This window comes from Paramormyrops kingsleyae, chromosome 4, assembly GCF_048594095.1.
Source record: "Paramormyrops kingsleyae isolate MSU_618 chromosome 4, PKINGS_0.4, whole genome shotgun sequence".
NCBI lineage: Eukaryota > Metazoa > Chordata > Actinopteri > Osteoglossiformes > Mormyridae > Paramormyrops > Paramormyrops kingsleyae.
In genome coordinates this window covers 36,001,728-36,021,163 of record NC_132800.1, presented here as the reverse complement: position 1 = coordinate 36,021,163, position 19,436 = coordinate 36,001,728, and the positions used below count along the sequence as shown (strand labels likewise).

Sequence of the window (19,436 nt, the reverse complement as noted above, 5' to 3'; positions counted from 1 at the left end):
GTTAGGCTTCCTTATCCATGAAAAGACTGGTTTTAATATTTTTGGTGTGGCTTTCTGGACCTTTCTTTTGACGGCATACCTCTCGTTTTCAATAAAAAAAAAATAATGGTAAATAAACCTCAAGAGAATTATATAAATAAACTGAATTGGTCTTATCTTGCCTTACATGCCTAGTGGGGAAAAAAACAGAGCTGTTATAATTTAGTTATTTTTTTATTATTTTGTTTAAATAGAGGTTCCTGACAAAGTCAAAAAGCCTTGATACAATACACAGATTTTGTGGTGCTTTTATGCATTTTAAACTTACAAGCGGGTTGGTGCCGACCCAAACAGGATATCAAGGTTAACGAAATTTGCTCAGGGCCCTCTGACTATGTCAATGTGTCTCTGCACGAATACACATATTACGCATGTCAACTGCAGGTTGACAGGCTTGACTCAACAGCGACCTAAAATCATGATATCGACTCTCTTCTCTCTCTCTCTATACTCTTCTGCCTAGGATTTAATTGCATTAGTTCACAATGCGTGCATCATATTATCAGAACAATCTTTAATTATGCGGACGGCTCGTTCCATCGATCGTCTTGGCTTTTCCCACGCTGCCTTGTAGAGGGTTATTCCGTGCCCGTTAGATGACTAAGGCAGTAAAAAAAAACCTCAATCCATTCTATTCATCAGGCAGGAAAAACCCTTCATTTCTATCAGCTACTTAAGATTTTACTGTAAGCTGGATGAACATATTCACTCTTCTGAGTTGTAGTCATGTGACAAAATGGCCTAATAATTATTGGTTGTTGCCAAATTCTTGGTACCGGTTCCTGGTGATTTGATTTATCATCCTCTGTTAAGCTACACTCTATTTCAGTGACCCACGAATTACGGATGTTAGATTAAGTGCCTGGGGACAAAAGCACAGTATAGGTTTTGCCCCAATTGTCCTGGAATCTGCCTCATTACTAAGATGCATCTATTACTTTGATTTAAAATTTTTTTTGATTAGACATCTTAACTGCCGGTTGGACTAATCAAGTGATATATTTTATTTCATCGCACCACAAACAAACCTTTTTTATGCATTAAAATAACCCATCCATCTATTTTCCAGAGCCTATGTTGGACGCTACAGATACAAGGCAGGGAACAACCCAGGATGGGGCTCCAACTCCTCACAGGCCACACTTATACACCTATGGGCAATTTGGTAACTCAAATCAGCCTCGGCATGTTCTTGAACTATGGGGGGAGGGGACCGGAATACATACTGTAGAGGAAACCCCACCATGACACAGAGAGACCATGCAAACTCCACACACATGGAACCCTGGCAGAGACTCGAACCCGGGTCCCAGAGGTGTGAGGCAAAAGTACAAACCACTGAGTCACCGTGCCACCTGTACATGTTTCTGTACGTGAGAACAGTCTGTATTTTATTTTAGGGCAAAACACCTTAGAAACTCACTCCAGTTGCTGGACTTGCAGAGTGTAACTCGATTAAACGTGTATCCTATGTGATTTGGCTGTCAGGCAAGTGCGTGTCAGAGGGAGAGCTGACTGAATAACAAATCTTTATTGTGTTGAATAAAGCCGGAGTTTTAAGAAGCCCAAAGGCATATTTTAGGCCATAATAGTCCCACACAATGTGAATTATTTACCTCCATTAGACCTACTGATTCCTTCCTCAAATAGACAGTTCAGAATTTTGTCTCACACGATTCACACTAATAGAGGATAGTACTTTAAAGAAACAGTGAAGTTTTTTCAAAGATTTATTGGTGTACAGTTTGTTGTGCTCTGTGTGGCAAAAAAAAGCTCTTAATGAAAATGTCTACTAGTGCAGAAATTATTGCTGTTGTGTATTTGGTATTTAGTCTGTGTCTGAATATAAATTTTGCTAAAAGGATTGTTCTTCAAAGCTATAGTTCATGCCTACAGCACCTACACCTAACAGAAGGCACTTTAAAGCTTTTGTTTCTGTCTTATTTCATCTTTAAAACGTAGTTTTCTTTCCTAGTTCTCTCCCTCCGGAAGTGCATGTCCACCATTGCCGTTTGTTTCACAGTTGCCATTTCCTCGCTCTCCATGTCCGAGGGTTCACTCCAGGTCATCGAGGGACTCGTTGAGCACCTGTTTGGCGTGGAGGCGGGGGTGGGGAATGGAGAGGGTTAAGAGGCTGGCTGTGTGGTCTACAGCAGCAAGGGCACAGACCTCCCCGTTTTCCTCCACCTTTTGTCCATGGCTCGTCTCACGTGTGTCACTCTCTGTGACCCGTGCGGCCAAATGTCACTCGTCTAATTCTTTCACTTGCGCATTTCCGCAAATGGAAGAAGCAAGACTCAGGAACAGATGGAAGATTGTCGTTTACAAAATATCTGTCCTATTTTGACTTTTGCAGCCTATGCATGCATTTCTTTTTTGCACGATCAGTGTGTTCTTATACATTTATCATCACTGGTTGTTTTTTTCTGTGCATTATCTTGCAGACATCTGTATTCCGTTATTTTTATGGGATTGGGGTTTCATCGTGATGGGGCCTGACATGACATCCTTACCTCGCCATCTCTGGTCTCAATGGTCTTAATAACAACCTTCTTGGATGTATAGCTGTCAATCATGGGCTTGGCCTCGAGGATGGCGTCTGTATGGACAGATAAGGTGGCATGGTGACTCACGGAACTTTCCTTCCTCTGCGGACAGCGCCGTGAAGATTCATAAGATATTAGCTTTAGCTTTAAATGAAATAGGACGCGGGGGGGAGGTACCTTTCAGGTTGAAAGCAGCAAAGTTGGGCAGAGGAGTGCTGATGCTATGGGGAAAAGCAGAGAAGAAGGGAAGTGTAATTCAATACACATATACTGCACATTCACAGCTGTTAAGATGCAAGGAATCTCGAGCTTCTCCACATTAATTACCACCATCTAAGGCTATCGGTCATGACCTCAACCCTGTCATAATCCCTCAACCATAAACACCCCCAAAATGCTATGCATCTATGGCCTAGTGTCAGAGATTCGGCTTCTAGAATGTCTACTAGGTATAGCAGCACAAAGTAACAAACAAATGAATGAATTTTATAATAATGCACTACATTATGCACTAATGTGAGATTTCTGACTGCAAGCACTGAAAAGCAATGCTCATCCATGATTTCGTATTTTATAATCTATTTGCTGGTGATTTTCTTTTGTGTTGATGCAGCAACACGGTCTGAAAGTGCCAGCATCCTAAATTCTCAGCATTGTGCTCAGTATATGACATCACCGGCTTTCCTCGCCCTCCAGAAGCTTCCTGTACGTGGCGATCTCGATGTCCAGCGCCATCTTGACGTTGAGCAGGTCCTGGTACTCGCGCAGGTGACGCGCCATCTCATCCTTCATGTTGTGGATGTCCTCCTCCAGGCGCGCGATGGTGTCCTGGTAGTTGTTGGTCTCCAAGGAGAAGTTCTCCTCCATCTCCCTCATTTGCCGCTCCAGGGACTTATTCTAGTAGTAGATGGGTGGTGTTTAGGTTTAGGGGTGGGGGGGGGGACCCTGCCTTTAGATTATACCATGGTTGCCAGATTGTGTCTCAATCTTCGCTAATGCTAACTGTTAGCATGCAGTGCTACGACTGTTGTCCTTTCGACACTGAGCTGAGCGTAGCTGCAGCTTCTACCCCATGTGATTATCGCCGAATAACAGCACCTGGCAACGTGATCCAAACGTAAATGAATCCGAATAAATGGTTTCCGAAGACTGGAGATTGTAATACATGCGTATCTGAATACAGTTTGTCACACTTCTATCATTTAGAGTTTAAATTTAATAGAAAACGTAACACACACTGATCGCCGTAACCAGAGGGCGAATGAAGTACGAGATGCCAACCGGGCCCCCGCCCCCCCCCCTCCCACACAGCTCACCCTGGGGTACAGAAGCATCTATGAGTATGACATAAATGGAAAAACGCAAATCTTTGGGAGTGCCTCTGCTCTGGGAAAGTGGATGGCGAACGGCAGCGGGATGGGAGGGGGGATGCGGGGGGGGGGGGGGGGTCACTCACCATCCCCTTGAGGGCGTCCACCTCGCAGGTGAGCGTCTGCACCTGTCGCCGGTAATCGTTGGCGTCCTGCTTAGCCTGCCGGATGGCCTCCGCATTGCGGGCCGCCGCCTCAGAGAGGTCGTTGTACTGTGGATGAGGAGGAGGTGAAAGGTTGGGGGGGGGGGGGGGGGTTGGGGGCACCAGCATGATCTCTGCCTGCCTTATTAATGAGTTTAGCCAGGTCAAACATATAACCAGCAGCACTGTGAAAAGTAAGACACAGAGAGAACTGTCCTTCTAATTTCGGTACTTGATTTGCTTTGTAATGATTATTCATTACTCTAAATACTTGGAAAAAATACACAAAACCCTTTTAATATCTGAAAAGAAACTGAAAACAGCAATGTTGATATTGAACATACACAATAAATTGACATTCAAAAGAAGACTGTCAGGGGGCGATATGTCAGAAAGGCTGATGCAGGGAGGAGAAGGAGAGAACAGGAGGAAGAGAGTGAAAGAGTGAGCAGGGGTGGATACAGGGGCGGGGCTGAAAGCTGATTGGCCCCCGGAGTGCCCCCCTCCCCTGTCACTCACCAATTCAAAACACGTCATTGACTAAGGTTGGCTCTTTTGTATGAATTAGCTTAAAAAAATAAGAATTGCCCCTGAGAGTAAAACAAAAATGTAATATAGAGAAAATATAGAAAATACAGGAAAAGAGGTTCTCACCTTGGACTTGTACCAGTCTTCAGACTCCTGCAGGTTCTTGGCCGCCAGGTTCTCATACTGCACCCGGACGTCACGCAGAGCGGTGGTCAGGTCGGGCTTCACCACCTCCATTTCCATCTGCACGTGCTGGTCCTGTACCTGGGTCTGCATCTCAGCCAGTTCCTGTGCAGGGGTGGGGACATGGTTGGGGGCTGTTCAGCTCATACCAGCCCCTCTGAGAGGGGTTCTACCACCTTCTGCGCCAGCACCAAGGGAGAACTCAGATTAGCCAGTGCCAAACGCAGCGTGAGGAAAGAGGGGGCAGGAGTGGTGGTGTAGGGAGTGGGCGGGGCATTGTCAGGCATGGGTGTGGTGTGCGAAGTGGGCGGGGCATTGTCAGGCATGGGCGGAGTGGGCGGGGCATTGTCAGGCATGGGCATGGTGGTGGGAGTGGGCGGGGCATTGTCAGGCATGGGCGTGGTGTGTGGAGTAGGCGGGGCATTGTCAGGCATGGGCGTGGTGTGCGGAGTGGGCGGGGCATTGTCAGGCATGGGCATGGTGGTGGGAGTGGGCGGGGCATTGTCAGGCATGGGCGTGGTGTGCGGAGTGGGCGGGGCATTGTCAGGCATGGGCGTGGTGTGTGGAGTAGGCGGGGCATTGTCAGGCATGGGCATGGTGGTGGGAGTGGGCGGGGCATTGTCAGGCATGGGCGTGGTGTGCGGAGTGGGCGGGGCATTGTCAGGCATGGGCGTGGTGTGCGGAGTGGGCGGGGCATTGTCAGGCATGGGCGTGGTGTGCGGAGTGGACGGGGCATTGTCAGGCATGGGCGTGGTGTGTGGAGTAGGCGGGGCATTGTCAGGCATGGACGTGGTGTGCGGAGTGGGCGGGGCATTGTCAGGCATGGGCATGTGTTGGTAGTGGGCAGAGCTTTGTCAAATGGGCGTGGTTAGTGGGAGTGGGTATGGTATGTTTGGTGATGGATGCAGTGGAGTGGGAGTAGATGTGGTGTATGGAGCATGCAGGGCAGGGTTGGGAGGGGGTGTGGTTAGCCTGGTAGGTGGAGGTTAGAGCAGGGAGGGTGTATGGTGGGGTTGGGCTAGCAGGAAGGAGGTGTTTCAATGGCCTACCTCATCATGGAGCTTCTTCAGAAAGATTATTTCCTCATGCAGAGACTCCACCTTGCGCTCCAGGTCCAGGCGGGCCAGGGAGGCACTGTCCACATCCTGCATGACAGAGACAAGGAAAGGACACCGTCAATGATCACTTACAACACACCCCTGACTATCATATTCCTCCATTTTGCAGCAAACTTCAGAGGTACCGTTCACTGAAAATGTCAGAATAAAGACACCAGAAGCAGATAAGCTCCAGTTACCCTGTTCACATAAACCCCGCCCTGCACTGCCCTGGCCACGCCCCCTGCTTTTTCTTGCCACTTGTACCCCTGACCAGACACCAGTGCGCAGTTTGGAAGATCCTGGGTTATACTGCAACTCTGGATGAGCTCACGGTTGTTTCCCGTAAACAATCCTCCAGAATGACTGCTCTCCCCAGTACAACTGTCTGCAACCACCCGGGAAATATTTCAAAAACGTACTTATTATGGTTGCGTTTCGTTCATTGCTTTACTCAGCTATTAAACATTCAATTTTCTTGTCAGTTGTGTCTGTGTAGGTTCAGTCGCCCAAGACATGGTAATCTTAAGGGATTGAATCGAAAGCAACTGTATTTCTTTTTTCAATTCTTGAAAAGTTTCACCTCTCAATACGTCAGTAGTATAGGGTTCTTTTCTGGTAAACAGCTAAATAAATATATACACATCACCACAGGAAACCAGAAAATACTCGTGCTAGATGCAGTCTATAAGAATAGTCCGTCAACCAATCAAGTTAAAGTTTGGGAGAATAAGCGAACTTCGCTGTGCGATCAGCTTTAGCAGAGAATCAGATAACCGGGCTAAACCGCTTTGTGATACCGTCATACCTGTCTGAAGCTCTGCATGGTATTTTCAGCCTCCTCACGTTGAATCGCTTCCTCCTGCAGCCTAAAGCAAAATTAAAGGCAGTCACTATACCAGGGCCGCTTTAAAAATTAGAGTCAGGTATTCTATAGTAGGCTATACGTCCCGAGTGTTAATAACGTGATGTATAATGACTGTGATGGCAATAACAATAATTATTATTCCTAAACATTGCAGAGTACCCACAAAAGTTTAGTAAAGAGAAAAGTCAGTACTTCTCCTTAAGTCTTTCGATGTCCTCAACCAGGTTGTCCCGGTCCACCTCCACCCTGGCTTTTTCGTTGGTGAGCTGGTCCACATGTCGCCGTAGCTCCCGCATCTCCTCCTCGTAGAGGTCCCCGATGCGGGACGTGCCCTTCCCCCGGAGCTGCTCCAATTCGCCGTTCAGGATCTTGTTCTGCTGCTCCAGGAATCGCACCTTCTCGATGTAGCTGGCGAACCTGTCGTTCAGGTGCTGCATCTGCGCCTTCTCGCTGGTGCGGTTGGCTTTGAACTCGGTGTTTATGGCATCGGCGATGGTGAAGTCGACGCTTTCGGAGGCGAGCTTGGGCAGCGGCGCGCTGCTGCGCAGCCTGGAGGAGCTGGAGGCGTAGATGTTCGGGGGTGCGGATGAAGTCCAGGACCCCCTGGAGCGCACCGGGATGGAGTAACTGCGGCTAGAAATGCTGGACCGAACCGTGACGGGTTTATCTCCGCCGAACATCTTCTTGTAAGAAGATTGCTGTCTCCTGTAAGCCATTTTGTAATCCTTTGCTCTTCTGAAAAAGGTAGAAAAGTTTTCTGTCGTATGGTCCTCTACTCAAACGTACCAGCGTTCACCTTGGTTGCCCGAAGAAGGACGATCTGCAGGAGGAAGCCGCCTTTATAGTCATAACCCGAGCGGGGTGTTTGAGTGGCATGAAGAGGAGCCTGTTATCTGGTCCTGGGCGAGTTCGGAGCTGGGAGTGCTTAATCCCCACCTTCTCATAGCCCTGCAGACCCAACCCCCTGCACACGTTATCTGCGATATAAGTGCATTTTCATTTAACTGTAGTAGGTGTAACCGGGAGGTCAGTTGAAGCATAACTCAGGGATGGGTTATATCTGGTGCTCATCGGCTGCAGATATCCATTAGTCTCCGACTTACAATCGGATTTAATATTTCAACTTAATAGCCTAAGATATAAGAAATAATTTCGATCAAATGAATTAAAAATGCAGCGTGCAGTTACGGTGCAATATTGAATATGAGTTCTCATTTTGCAAAGGATAATGAAGATACGCATTGTTTTCTGATAAACATTTGGGATCAATTAATTACTCCGTAAACGCATATAATGCACGCGCTCCTTTGATTTAGAAAACTTGATGATCATATTGCCTAACACTGTCGTAACTTGGTACCATAGAGACGGGTGTAAACATTGCAGTCTTGGGTATTTTGAGGTTTCCTGCGACTAACAGAAGTTAGATACCCGGCGACAAACTTATTTGTGATGTCACCTAGCAACTAGGTTATTTCCCCTCTGTTACTAGAATGCACGCATCAGGCGTTAAAGAGGAAGGGCGCAACTAATTTCACTGCAGCTGTCATGATGGAAGAGCAAGTCAGAGGGTACGCTGCAAAAAAAAGACGAAAATAACAATGCAAAGTCATTGTAGTTTTACGTGGTTGACACTTTTTTCAATGGCAGCGGCAATTGCTGGCAGAGACACAGCCGATTGAAATACTGTACGCTGCAAGGCACCCACGTACGTGAGATTCGTCGTAACGCGCTATTGTGGAGATAACGCAATTTGTACCGCTGTTGCAGTGATATAGCATAAAATGGCCCGTTTATCATTAATGCTTAGCTTCTGCTGTTTACGTTTGTGTGTTTTGTGTCCGATGATTGCTGGCCAAAGTGATATAATAGAATTGAAATAAAACCAGACCGTTTTCCAGAGGTGCAAAATCTCATAAATACTGCACTGCAGAAGTAAATAGTATCTGTGCTGCTGGAGAGGTCACTCCAGCAAACGGTTTAATAAAGTCCATTCATCAAAAACTGTTACACGCAGTCAGCTAAAATAAGCAACAATATGCTTAAATAAAACACCGATCACTGTATTTTCGATAGCTGGCGAAAGATAGAAAAGGTCTTTCCCAGAAATTCACACAAAGTATCCCCTCTGTAATCTGTATGGACTTATGTCAGAAACTGTCCTGCTAAGCTGCTTTTATACAATGGTAATTCAAAACAGGCTTCAATGAAATCGCCTGCTCTGCATTTCAGGCTGCATCAGAGTATGGGAAGTCATTTTCTCATTTAGAGTTATATCGCTATGATATCCCAGCTGAAAATGCATGCAGATTTTTATTTTTATTTTAATGGGGCTTTATTGTTTGAGGATTCAGATTAAACTGAACTGGAATCAGGCCACTGAAGACATTTCAGCCCGTGTTTTATGGTCTTTCGCCTGCCAAATTCGATTTCAGCATTTCAAATGGTTTTTCACCCTTGAAATAAATCCATGCCATGTTTTTTGCAGAAGGGAAACCACAGGGCCGCGAGCTGCTCAGGCCCGCGAGGGAGAGAGTCAGTGTGTGGCGAGTTGCAATGCCAGTCCAAACGCTGCATGCACAAATTAATCCTTGCATTATGGTCCGGTTCAAATGGGGTCATCATAGTAGGATGGGGAGTCCAGAGGAAACGGACTTTGCCTCCAACTAATAGATGTCTGTCAAACCTCTGGAGTGTTTATGTATCCGTCTATGCCTTGTGTCTAACCCCTTTTCACTCAGAAGCATTCTCAGCTGCCCTGTGCCAGATGACCCTGGGAGACATATCAGGGGTCTTGGCCAGGCGCCGATCTTTGACTTGCCCCATCTCCCTCACGGCCTTCATCGGCTTGGCGACTTCGCTGTCGTTCGCTGGCACAGATCCTTGCCTCGGGTCTGCTCCACTTCCTCCATGCAGTCCTTGAATGAAGTTTCACTTCAAACCACTGTAGAGGGCGTGGCGCCGCTGGGGGTGTGAGGTCTCTTCCTCTTTCAAATGTACCACCCCCCCCCCCCCCCCCCCACCTCAGTGTGCCAGCCGCAGAGCTCTATCTAATTCCAGGAAACTCTTCAATAAAGTGAAAATGATGTGGCTTTCTTATTCATTTTTACACGGAATTACACATCGCTAGATACCAAACAGAATATCAACATTGAAACTCGGTCTTAATAAATGCATTACAGAATAGGTTTCACATGTATTAGCAGAATGAATTACATAAAACCGATCCCCTTCATTATTTGTGTCTTTGCTAGTACCTGAATGTCCATCCGGGAAGGGGTGTCAACCTTCTGCCTGAATATTTATGTTCATATTGTATTGTGGGGGGAAAGATGGGGGGTCAGCGGCCGTCGTCGTTAACAGAACATTGAGAGGATGCAGAAAGGGGCCCAGACCAACAGCAGGGGGGCCCTGCAAAATCTACTGTGGGGATCCCCCCCCCCCCAATCATTGAAATCTACCTAGGGGGACCTCCCCCGAAATGGTTTTCTGATTTCTGGCTATGGGGCTGCCTAGGGCCCCTGAAACGGTAGATCTGGGTCGTGTGCAGTCAAGGCTGTACCTAGATATTCTGGGCCCCTATGCCCAATTTTATGTATCCAAGGGCCCCTGTTAAGTGGGGGCCCCCTGAATCTGCCAGGATATCCACACCCCTCTGACGCCCCAGTGTGCAGTAATGATGATTAAAGAAGCCAGCCTGGGAGCTGAGGCGGATCGACTGGCCTTACCACAGCCGCTCGGGGCGCCGGATTGAGGTCGAGACCACATGGTACTCCGCACAAAAGCCATTGGCTACTGCCATGCTGTTCGTCCAATTACATGTGTCAGATGAACCCTTCAGTGTAAGGTTCACGACAGATTGGCGTCCTATCAAATGTACTGGAGCAGGCTGGTGGACCGCTGGCTGGACTGAGGCGGGGGCATTTGGCTTGGGATGAAGATCCTAGGGAACCAGGACCAGGCAGCCATGCGGAAAGGGCAGACTGACTGAGATGGAGGCCAGGGGTGGGAGTGGCAGGGTCACGGCAGTTACCGGGCCGACGGCCAGTGATGATCTCTGTAGGCAGCAGTGGAGTGAGATCAACCAGTTTATTTACCATCTCCACCATCCTCTGCTCTGGTGTCCGTCGAGGTCGATCACACTCTGCTCACCTAAAAACCGACGTGGCTATTAGTCGACCATTTACCTTGGAAACTCTGAGTAGCTGCTAAGCTAAGATGCTTTCACAGACATATGGTGGGTAAATTCATGCTGACTTCTGCCTGAATGAATGGATGAAAAACTCTAACAGAATAAATGTCAATCTGTACTCGCAGACACGTTCAGGTTATGATATGAGAATAAAATTTTGGACAAAACTTTGGTAGCGTTTTTTTCCAGCTTTACGGTAAATAGAACGGAACCATTTTTATTTGCCAAAATAATAATACGTGCTGATTTCAGTATTTAATAGTGATGGACCTGAGTAGAATTGTGACCCTTTGTGCATCCACTATTAAAGCACTAAAATCCCCCCCCCCCAGGCTTCAGGGCTGGCCAGTGGTGATCTGTATGCTGCAATAAAACGCCTTCAGCCTCAAGATTGTACAAAGTGGGCTATAAAGAGTAAGACTCAGCACTTCTTAGGGGGTGGGAAGCCACCCCCCTGACTCATCTCCTCTGCCCGGGCAGAGTCATTTCAGCTGGCAGAGGTGTCCCCCCCCCCACCCTAGCCCAAAGGTGCCTTTTTTCCCCGTGATCAGCAGACCCCCAGCTACCCGACACTGCAGTGAGAGGGAATGACGGCCATCTGGTCAATCAGAATCTTTATTGCCACACGACCGAGGCTGGTGGGAATTATTATTGGCGCAACGCGACAACAGAAAACTAGCGATTAGGGCGTAACGTGGAGGAAGCAGAAACACGGGACGCGAGATACACAGCAGAGAGGAGTAAATGCAAGGTAAATGATTAATAAGGTAGTTTGTGCAGATTCTAGATTTTGTGCAACGCAGAACGCTGACACAGACATCATACATCTATATGTATGCATAACAGACACGTGACATACATAAACATGCAATTATTAGCAGGTTGTCAGGCGTCTGTGCTGATGCGAATGTAAACTTTGAAATGGTGGAAATGTTGCAGTATCGTGAGATTGCAAGCAGATTGAGCTGTCAAGGAGTCTGATGTTCTGGGGTGGAAGCTGTTCTTGAAGCGTGTTGCTTTTGTGGTGACTGATTTGTCTCATGTACCTGAGGGAAGTAGCTGAAATGAACCATGCGCAGGATGTGAGGGGTCCTCCATAATCCGTCTGACACATTTACCCATAATTCTTTTGGCAGATTTACCCATAATCCTTTGGGCACATTTAATGGTGCCAAACAAAATAGATTCTGTAGACTCCTGGATACTCCGAACAAAAATCTGTGCAACCAAAGGGAACTCCTGTTGTTTTCATTTCAGACATACGTTCCAAAATCCCTAGATATATTCGCTTACGATCATTTATGAGCCGATTAGCAATACATTCAAAATTGCAATATATTTATTTTTAAGGGTCTTTATAAATCGTCTTCTTCCATCAATTTTTATATTAGGATATTCAAAAAACCTGTGGCTCTCAGCCAGGAGACAGCCTTTTCGCTAGCATAACTGGACAAAGGAAAGACAATCTTTAACAATTCCCATATCCGATAGGATAAAATGATCAAATGGAAAATAACGGACTACGGCCCTCACCAAAAGTGGGGGCAGGGGGATGGTCCTGGAATTGAGGATTTAAAATGTCGGTTGAGGACAAACGGTAAAGGCTAAAGCCCACTTTTTGGTGGTCACATCGATGGACGGTCTCGGGAAACATCTCCAATATCGCTTGCAGCAATGTGGCTGTTTTCACATCAGGAAATCAGGAATTGAATTTCTCATGCTTCCTCCTTAATGGAGGACGCCATCTGTAAAATGCACCGAAGTGTGAGAATGTCGGCCTGTGTGTGTGTGAGGTCACGTGTGGCCGTCCCTGGAGGTTACCTAGGTGACGTCACACGTTGATGTCATTCGTCTGGCTCGCACTCCCAGCTTACATACAGGAGTAAATTCAATCAGGCCTGAGGGTGATTTGGCAGAGCCAGCTGCCCCTGCAGTGGTTCTGGTCCTCTGCTTGTTGGTAGTTTGACCCACCTCACTGAATACGGGACGGGCCCGTAGCAAACAGCGCCCCCGCTGGTCTCCATGGCGCGTGTTTTATTACCCTGTATTTTGCACAATATACAGGACAATTTTCAGGGGGTACCTAGAAATTCTGGATCCCTCACAAAATCTTACCTTGAGCAACCCCCCCCCACACACACACACACACACACACACACATATAATTTTACGTAGACCAGGGCCCCTTTAAATGCTGGGCCTCCCTCCAACACCCCTTCCTTGTCTACGCCTTTTGCACATGCACACACCCAATTTAGTTACATTCCTGATCTGTTTATCCTTTTTTATATTTGTATCATACATGTATTGTGTTCTGCTTGTATCATACCATTATTTCGTTTTGTATTATATTGTATTTATTGTTTTATGTTGTATACTTTATTTTTGGTATTTTTAAGCTCTGTGCAGCTCTTTTTAAGTGCTGCACAGTCAGAGCTATGTCTTGGTGCAGCAATTTCCTCTGAGATGAATAAAGTTTTATTTTATCTTATCTTCATGCTGCGCTGTTCTGTCCTGAAAAGACAGGTAACACGTTAATTCACTTCCCGCACTCGTCCGTCTGTCCGCTGTCCGGTTTCTCAGTCAGGCCAACCTTAATCAACCTGCATTTGAATCTGTAACTGTCTGTCCTATCAGAGTCCATGAAGGATGCATGGTTCATTTATAATTAACCAATCAAATTAGCTTATTAGTTAGTGAATGGGAATATATAGGTTTGCATTTGCAGCTGGTACAGGGAATTCTTTATCCATGAAATATATTGGTCATCATATGGCTTTCTTTTCCATGATGTACAGAACATATGTAAATAATAAATGTTTGCCATAGGCCTCATTCTATATAAACACCTTTAAAGGCCAGTACTTTTAATGAGTCATATTTTCCATATTCGGAGTAGTCTGTGCTCCGCACTCCTGGCTGATAATTAATACAGCCTGATCCATAACCTGGAAAGTGAACAGTAAAAGGTAATATAGCATTAAACCAGAAGGCATCGTTAATGTCGTTGCCCTGGAAACCAGGCTGTTCACACCGCGTGCAATCCCCCCCACCCCGCCCATGGCTGAGCCTTATGTCCTGCTTGACTCCGCCCCCCAGTCCTCATTTGTCCCCTCCCCCCCCTACGCAGCACTCAGCACTCAGCACTCACAGTACTGTCCAGAAGTCTTAGGTCGCCAAGAAAAATCAATTTTAACGCTATTTATCTGGGCAGAGAGTACACGTTTGCTAGGGAAAGAGACTGATTAACTTTAAATTGCGAATAAACAGGAGTATAATGAAACGTAATGTGAATTTCTCCAAAAAGTTCCTGATGACTTTGTTGGCTGGCTGGAGGAGCACTGCTTTGGGTGCCAAGCCTCTGCTCAGGGGCACCATGTGTTTGCTAAATTTCAGCGACATTTAATTAATTAACTTAATTAGTTCATTTGCTTCATGAGGTACTGATTGGCTAAACAGGGCGTGCTAGTGGTCGTGTTCCGCCAAACAGACGGCTGTATTAATCAGCAAATTCTGGGGTGACTTAAGGAGAGACTGAGGAATGGCAAAACTGACACACATGGACAGACAGAAATCTGTAGTTTTGCACCATCTTAAGTGCAATTTGAGCAGCATTTTCTCTGACGCCTTAAGACTTTCGCACAGAACTCTGTTTTTTAACATTGCTGCCATTGTCCATGAACTAGTGAGGGCTTTTCAGAGCAAATCGGAGGGTGACTCATTCCGGGGGGGGGGCGCTGGACAGTTTAATTAGCCTCCTGGGAAACAAAAAAGGGCCGTATAGAGAATTGGGGAGGGACGGTTCTTTTTAGCGTTCTTAAAACTCATGCTGGAGACAAAAAAAGCCACCAGTGACAGCAGCAATCTCCAGACAAACTGTCCATTCATCTCTGATGCCCAGGGGTCACTGCTCTGCAGTTTGGGGGTAATTAGCAGCAGCACAAAGCTGGAGCGGTGGATGGATGTGAAAACCGCAAGCATGAAGTAAAGGGGGAGGAGACTGGGCTGTGTTCAGGGTGACTTAACAAATGTGAAGGATCTCCAAGCAAAAAAATGTATGGCCCTCTTACTCGGGACCTGGTATGTCGGCCTGGCTGACTCTGATTCTGTCTAAACTAATTCCCTTTTTCTGTATTTTATTCCCAGTACAATACTTGTATAGATATTTTTTTTTTTTAGTCTGACAAGTCCTTGTTGAAAGGTACATAAATATTGATGCATGTTTTACTACTTGTCCTTGAAGCGTTTTACAAAACATGCTCGTTTCAAACCCGCCTTAGTGAAATATGCAACGATCTGTTGAATTGGCATAAAGGGGAAAACGTCGCCCTTGAAGACTCACAGGGCAGATCTCGGGAGAAGGTCAGCGAGATCACATACCAGGGGGACCACGCAGCACGGAGCGCGTGCGGGAAGGAAGGTTCTAGAAGCATGTGTGGTGGGTAGAAAAGGCTTGTGAGCAGATGCTGGGCATCAGTGGGCAGACGCGGCAGAAAGTACATTTTGGGAAGAAGATCACAAGATGTGTCGACCACAAGGCGGACGGAGATACAGAGGCGACATAACAAGCTTTGAGGTCTGCTTCTGGGAGCCGCTCCCGTTCTCGGTGACGTGCCTCTCTCTCCCTCACCAGTTCCGCTTGATGCCAGGAGGGTGGATGCCTCATGCACTTTACTTCTGGTGGAAACTCTGCAGAAGAAAGCTTGCGTTGTTCCTGTTCTCTTACAGCATCAGAAGGACTCCAGCTGGAAAATCGAATCTTGCTCACTCATGGTTGTTTGCCGTCATTCCTGACTAATATAAAACAGAGGCCTGTTCTGAACCTGGACAGGGGGGGCCGGGGGGTGGATATCCTGGGGGAGATCAGCCTTCAGGCTCCTTTGGAGCTCTCGGCACATGGGCCTTGTAGTCACCTTTCACTGTCTCTGTTTAACAGGTCACTTGGGGTTCTGCTTGCTGGGACCCGTGTCGCTCTGGTTGGTTAAGCGTGAAAATTGAATGTTCAGGTTCCCTTCAGCATTGGGTCCACCTGAGATAAGAGGAACCCCCATGGTATATTATGAATGCTGTGGCCTGTTCTAGCCTCCAATGCCACAGATAAGAAAGGGTAAAGGGCGTCCATTTCAGCAGATACAGGTACACGAAATCAAACCAGATCTTGGGTCATGGACGGGCTGCAACTGGGACCGTCAGGGTCTGGGCATATGTAGGAATTATTTTTCATGATGCCAGTCTGTTAGGAACTTAGGATACAGGTGATCTGTGGACTCATCAGCTGATTAAACCCCACCCCAGGATGTCCGTTTCCCCGCTCACGTAACAGGACGGCTTTATGTCAAATTTACATATTTAGCAGACACTTTTGTTCAAAGTGACGTACAAGTTTGGTAAATAGCACATTACAAACATTCATCTGTCAAGGAGTCGAATAGGCATAAGTGCAGCTTGGCTGAGCATCCAGTGAATGTCCAGGTACGAGTGTAAGCAGAATCAGAGCAGGAACTACACAACAACTTCTAACAGAGCAAGAACCTAATAAGACTATTCAAGGACCATCGTGCAACATGATGACATTCAGGGAAGATAAGGAGGCACCTTTACTAGTCATTGTAGCACAAAATATCTTAAGTACCTTCTGGATTGGATCCCTGTCCCCTGCAGACATACCTGCTCATGCCTCACCCCTCTTCAAACTCGCGGGAGGCGGAGATGTTTGCCGGTCATCTGTAGATACACATGTTGGAGGTTAGCATCTCTGATTTCTTAAGACATTCACCAAACAGTGAAAATGTTATCAAAGGAGTTTTGAAGCTTTATCTGCAGTCCGCATGTTGGAGGTCAGGATCACAGTTACCCACAATCCTTTTTTGCCATGAAAATTGTTCCTGATGTTCACTTCACGCCCGTAGGGTTTGTACAGTGACGCTGACGTCAGCGCACACACAAATGTTCTAACATGTATCATAAAACGTTATTGTGCTGAAAAAAGTTTTATAACCCTGCAGAAAATTTTTCGCAACTAGTTTACAGTTCGCTTTCATACATTTTGGCACGGTCAGACTGGATATTGTTTTTTTCTTCAAGCTTTGGAGAGTATGAGAAAGAATATTTTTAATTAAGAGTCATCATTAATTCTGACGATTACCAGATGTGTGCTGCGGGGCATAGAAATCGGGCTTCTTATTATGGGATACATTTTGACTTTTGGTGTTACAGACAGAAGGTGTTTCTTTCATCATTTTGAGGAAGGTGACAGGCGACCTCTGGTATTTGCACCTTATTTTTGAGTATTCTGTCATCAGGGGGGGTATTAAACTCCGTTTCCATGACAGCGAGATCTCCTTAAGAGGTGTCTGGGCCCCACTTCTCCACTCAGACGAGACCACAAAGCTCTGAGCTATCCCGCCAGGTCTCGTGGTGAGCGGTCGTGTTCCAGAACAGCTGTGCAGGGCCCTTTTTGCGGAACCCTTTCGCCGCACTGCTCGTGATCATGAATCAGCCCTCTGGTCTTCGCTGGTCTCCGTGGAAACTCAACTGAAACCCTTCTCTGTCCTGGAGTCAGGACCTTTCATCTGCTATCGCTGTGTCTGTTGCTAATAGGAAACGATTAACTGTCTACCTCACCTCACCTCCAGCGGTTCTAAACATCCGTGACTCCTTAGCAGAGTGGCCCCCATTTTTCTAAAACTTTCTCCTTGGGGATTAGAGGCTCATGTCAGAAATAGTAGCAACTTTTTTTGGTTTTATAACACAAGCAATGCTCCATAACAGACCATGTGATCCTCCTCATGGCCTAATTCATTTGCAAAACAATGGTCCCCACAACATGAAAATGACAGGTTTTTATCCCCATAATGTAATATATGCAAAACACACACACACACACACACACACACACACACACACAGATGCGCAAACATATGAAATATATTACATGATTGGGGAACATTATATGCCTACCTCTGCTCTGCCAATTGAATTTGACATTTTAATTGACATTTTGCCAGGGGGCCCCGAATTTCAAGCTCTCCCCCTGTACACCCGCAGTCAAGAGCGCCAGCACGCTACATAATAAGCTAGCTAATGGGTTCCAACAGCCGTCCGCTACACTCAACCCCATCCAAAGCGCTGATGCTGGGAAGATGGGGATTCGGCTTCAGACTCTGATACTCAAAAATGACGCAACAAAAAGCAAAATGCACGATAAATATGCACTAATCACACTACAACGCATCCATTATTTGTTTATTGCCATCTGTTTGTCAGTCTTATTTATTGAAAGCAGCACCTCCCTGCCTCCCCCCCCCCCCCCCCCCACCTGTGTCCTCCTCCCCTCTCTCGCTCTGTGTCCTTATGGCACGCCCTTCATGTCCTCTGTGCACAGACACCAAAAAGGCCCATAAAACATATATGTTCTTCTTCAAAATGACCCCGATAGTAATTCCCAGGTCCGGTGACGTTCCTGGGACCGGCTCATTATCCGGAATCTGCAATTTCAGGATCCAATAAAAGTTACTGACGCGCTGGCTGGCTCGCCATCTGAGGGGACGAGGCGGCGTGGCATTCTGGGAGAGGAGCCCGGCGCCTTCGGTGCGTCCGGCCATTTTGGGCCACGGCGTAACGAGCCTCGAAGAGCGATTCACAGCCAGAACACTTCCAAACAAGGCCATTAAGTGTCATTGAGATGCTGTTTTGTGATTAAAGGCAGGCAGGTTAATAATCAGGCCCAGCAGTCAGGCTCATGAGCTCAACACGGTCCCCGGGGGGCGCCGCCACAGCACTCAGCGCCTTAACGCCACGCGCCCACCCTGCCGAACGAACCAGAGTTTTCCAGATACAGAGACCATTGTGGCGTTCACGCTTACATCATTTTCCCATAATATTTTTTAAATGGATCAATAGTGTTTTCGTGCTGTGCAGCACAACCACCCCCCCCCCCCCAGTGGTATTTGTCATGCCCTGTGGCGGGCTGGCCAGGTACATAACGGCCCTGCCTTTTTAAATGCCCCCTGCCCCCCCTCTTTCAGGAATCAGAAGCACTGTACAGTGTACACAAAGCCACACTGTGTCCTGTAAGTGTGGCTGAGTGGGGGCCAAGACCTGGGTGTGGGGAGGGGCCGGGGGGGGGGGGGATCTAGTCAGTCATCCGCCGCGTGCAGGCGTGTTTCGCTGCATACCCGGAACCGCCGAGCCCCCAGCTGCAGCAGAACCGCGGTCTCCTCTCCAGACATGTGGAACCCTGCATTTCAGTCATTACTGAAATGTCAGCTTGTGACGTGATTAAATCACTGGTATTTTGAACATGTCCAACTTCCAAACCGTCTATCCTACTCATTTCATTCTGTTCAAGAAGTTCTGCGTGAATGAAAACTTCCTGTTTGATTGTCTGTTCGGTTCCTGGGATCTGTTGAGCATCCGGCTGCAGCTACAGCTGCAGACATAGAGATGCTTTGGTTTAATCCCCTGGTAA

General features: G+C 47.0%; 2 protein-coding genes across 2 annotated transcripts in view; one reads left to right on the top strand and one right to left on the bottom strand.

The window, feature by feature from the left end:
• Positions 1-19,436, top strand: part of LOC111845838 (rho GTPase-activating protein 39-like) — an 82,299-nt gene that overhangs the window by 11,228 nt on the left and 51,635 nt on the right. The gene's annotated exons all lie outside the window — the stretch shown is intronic.
• LOC111845989 (vimentin-like) lies at positions 195-7,605 on the bottom strand. The gene is made up of 9 exons (XM_023815777.2): positions 6,967-7,605; positions 6,715-6,775; positions 5,859-5,954; positions 4,753-4,914; positions 4,042-4,167; positions 3,262-3,482; positions 2,763-2,806; positions 2,553-2,638; positions 195-2,127 (listed from the first exon to the last, which is right to left on the bottom strand). The coding sequence occupies exons 1-9, from the start codon at positions 7,488-7,490 to the stop codon at positions 2,095-2,097; spliced, it is 1,353 nt and encodes a 450-aa protein (XP_023671545.1). The 5' UTR covers positions 7,491-7,605; the 3' UTR covers positions 195-2,094.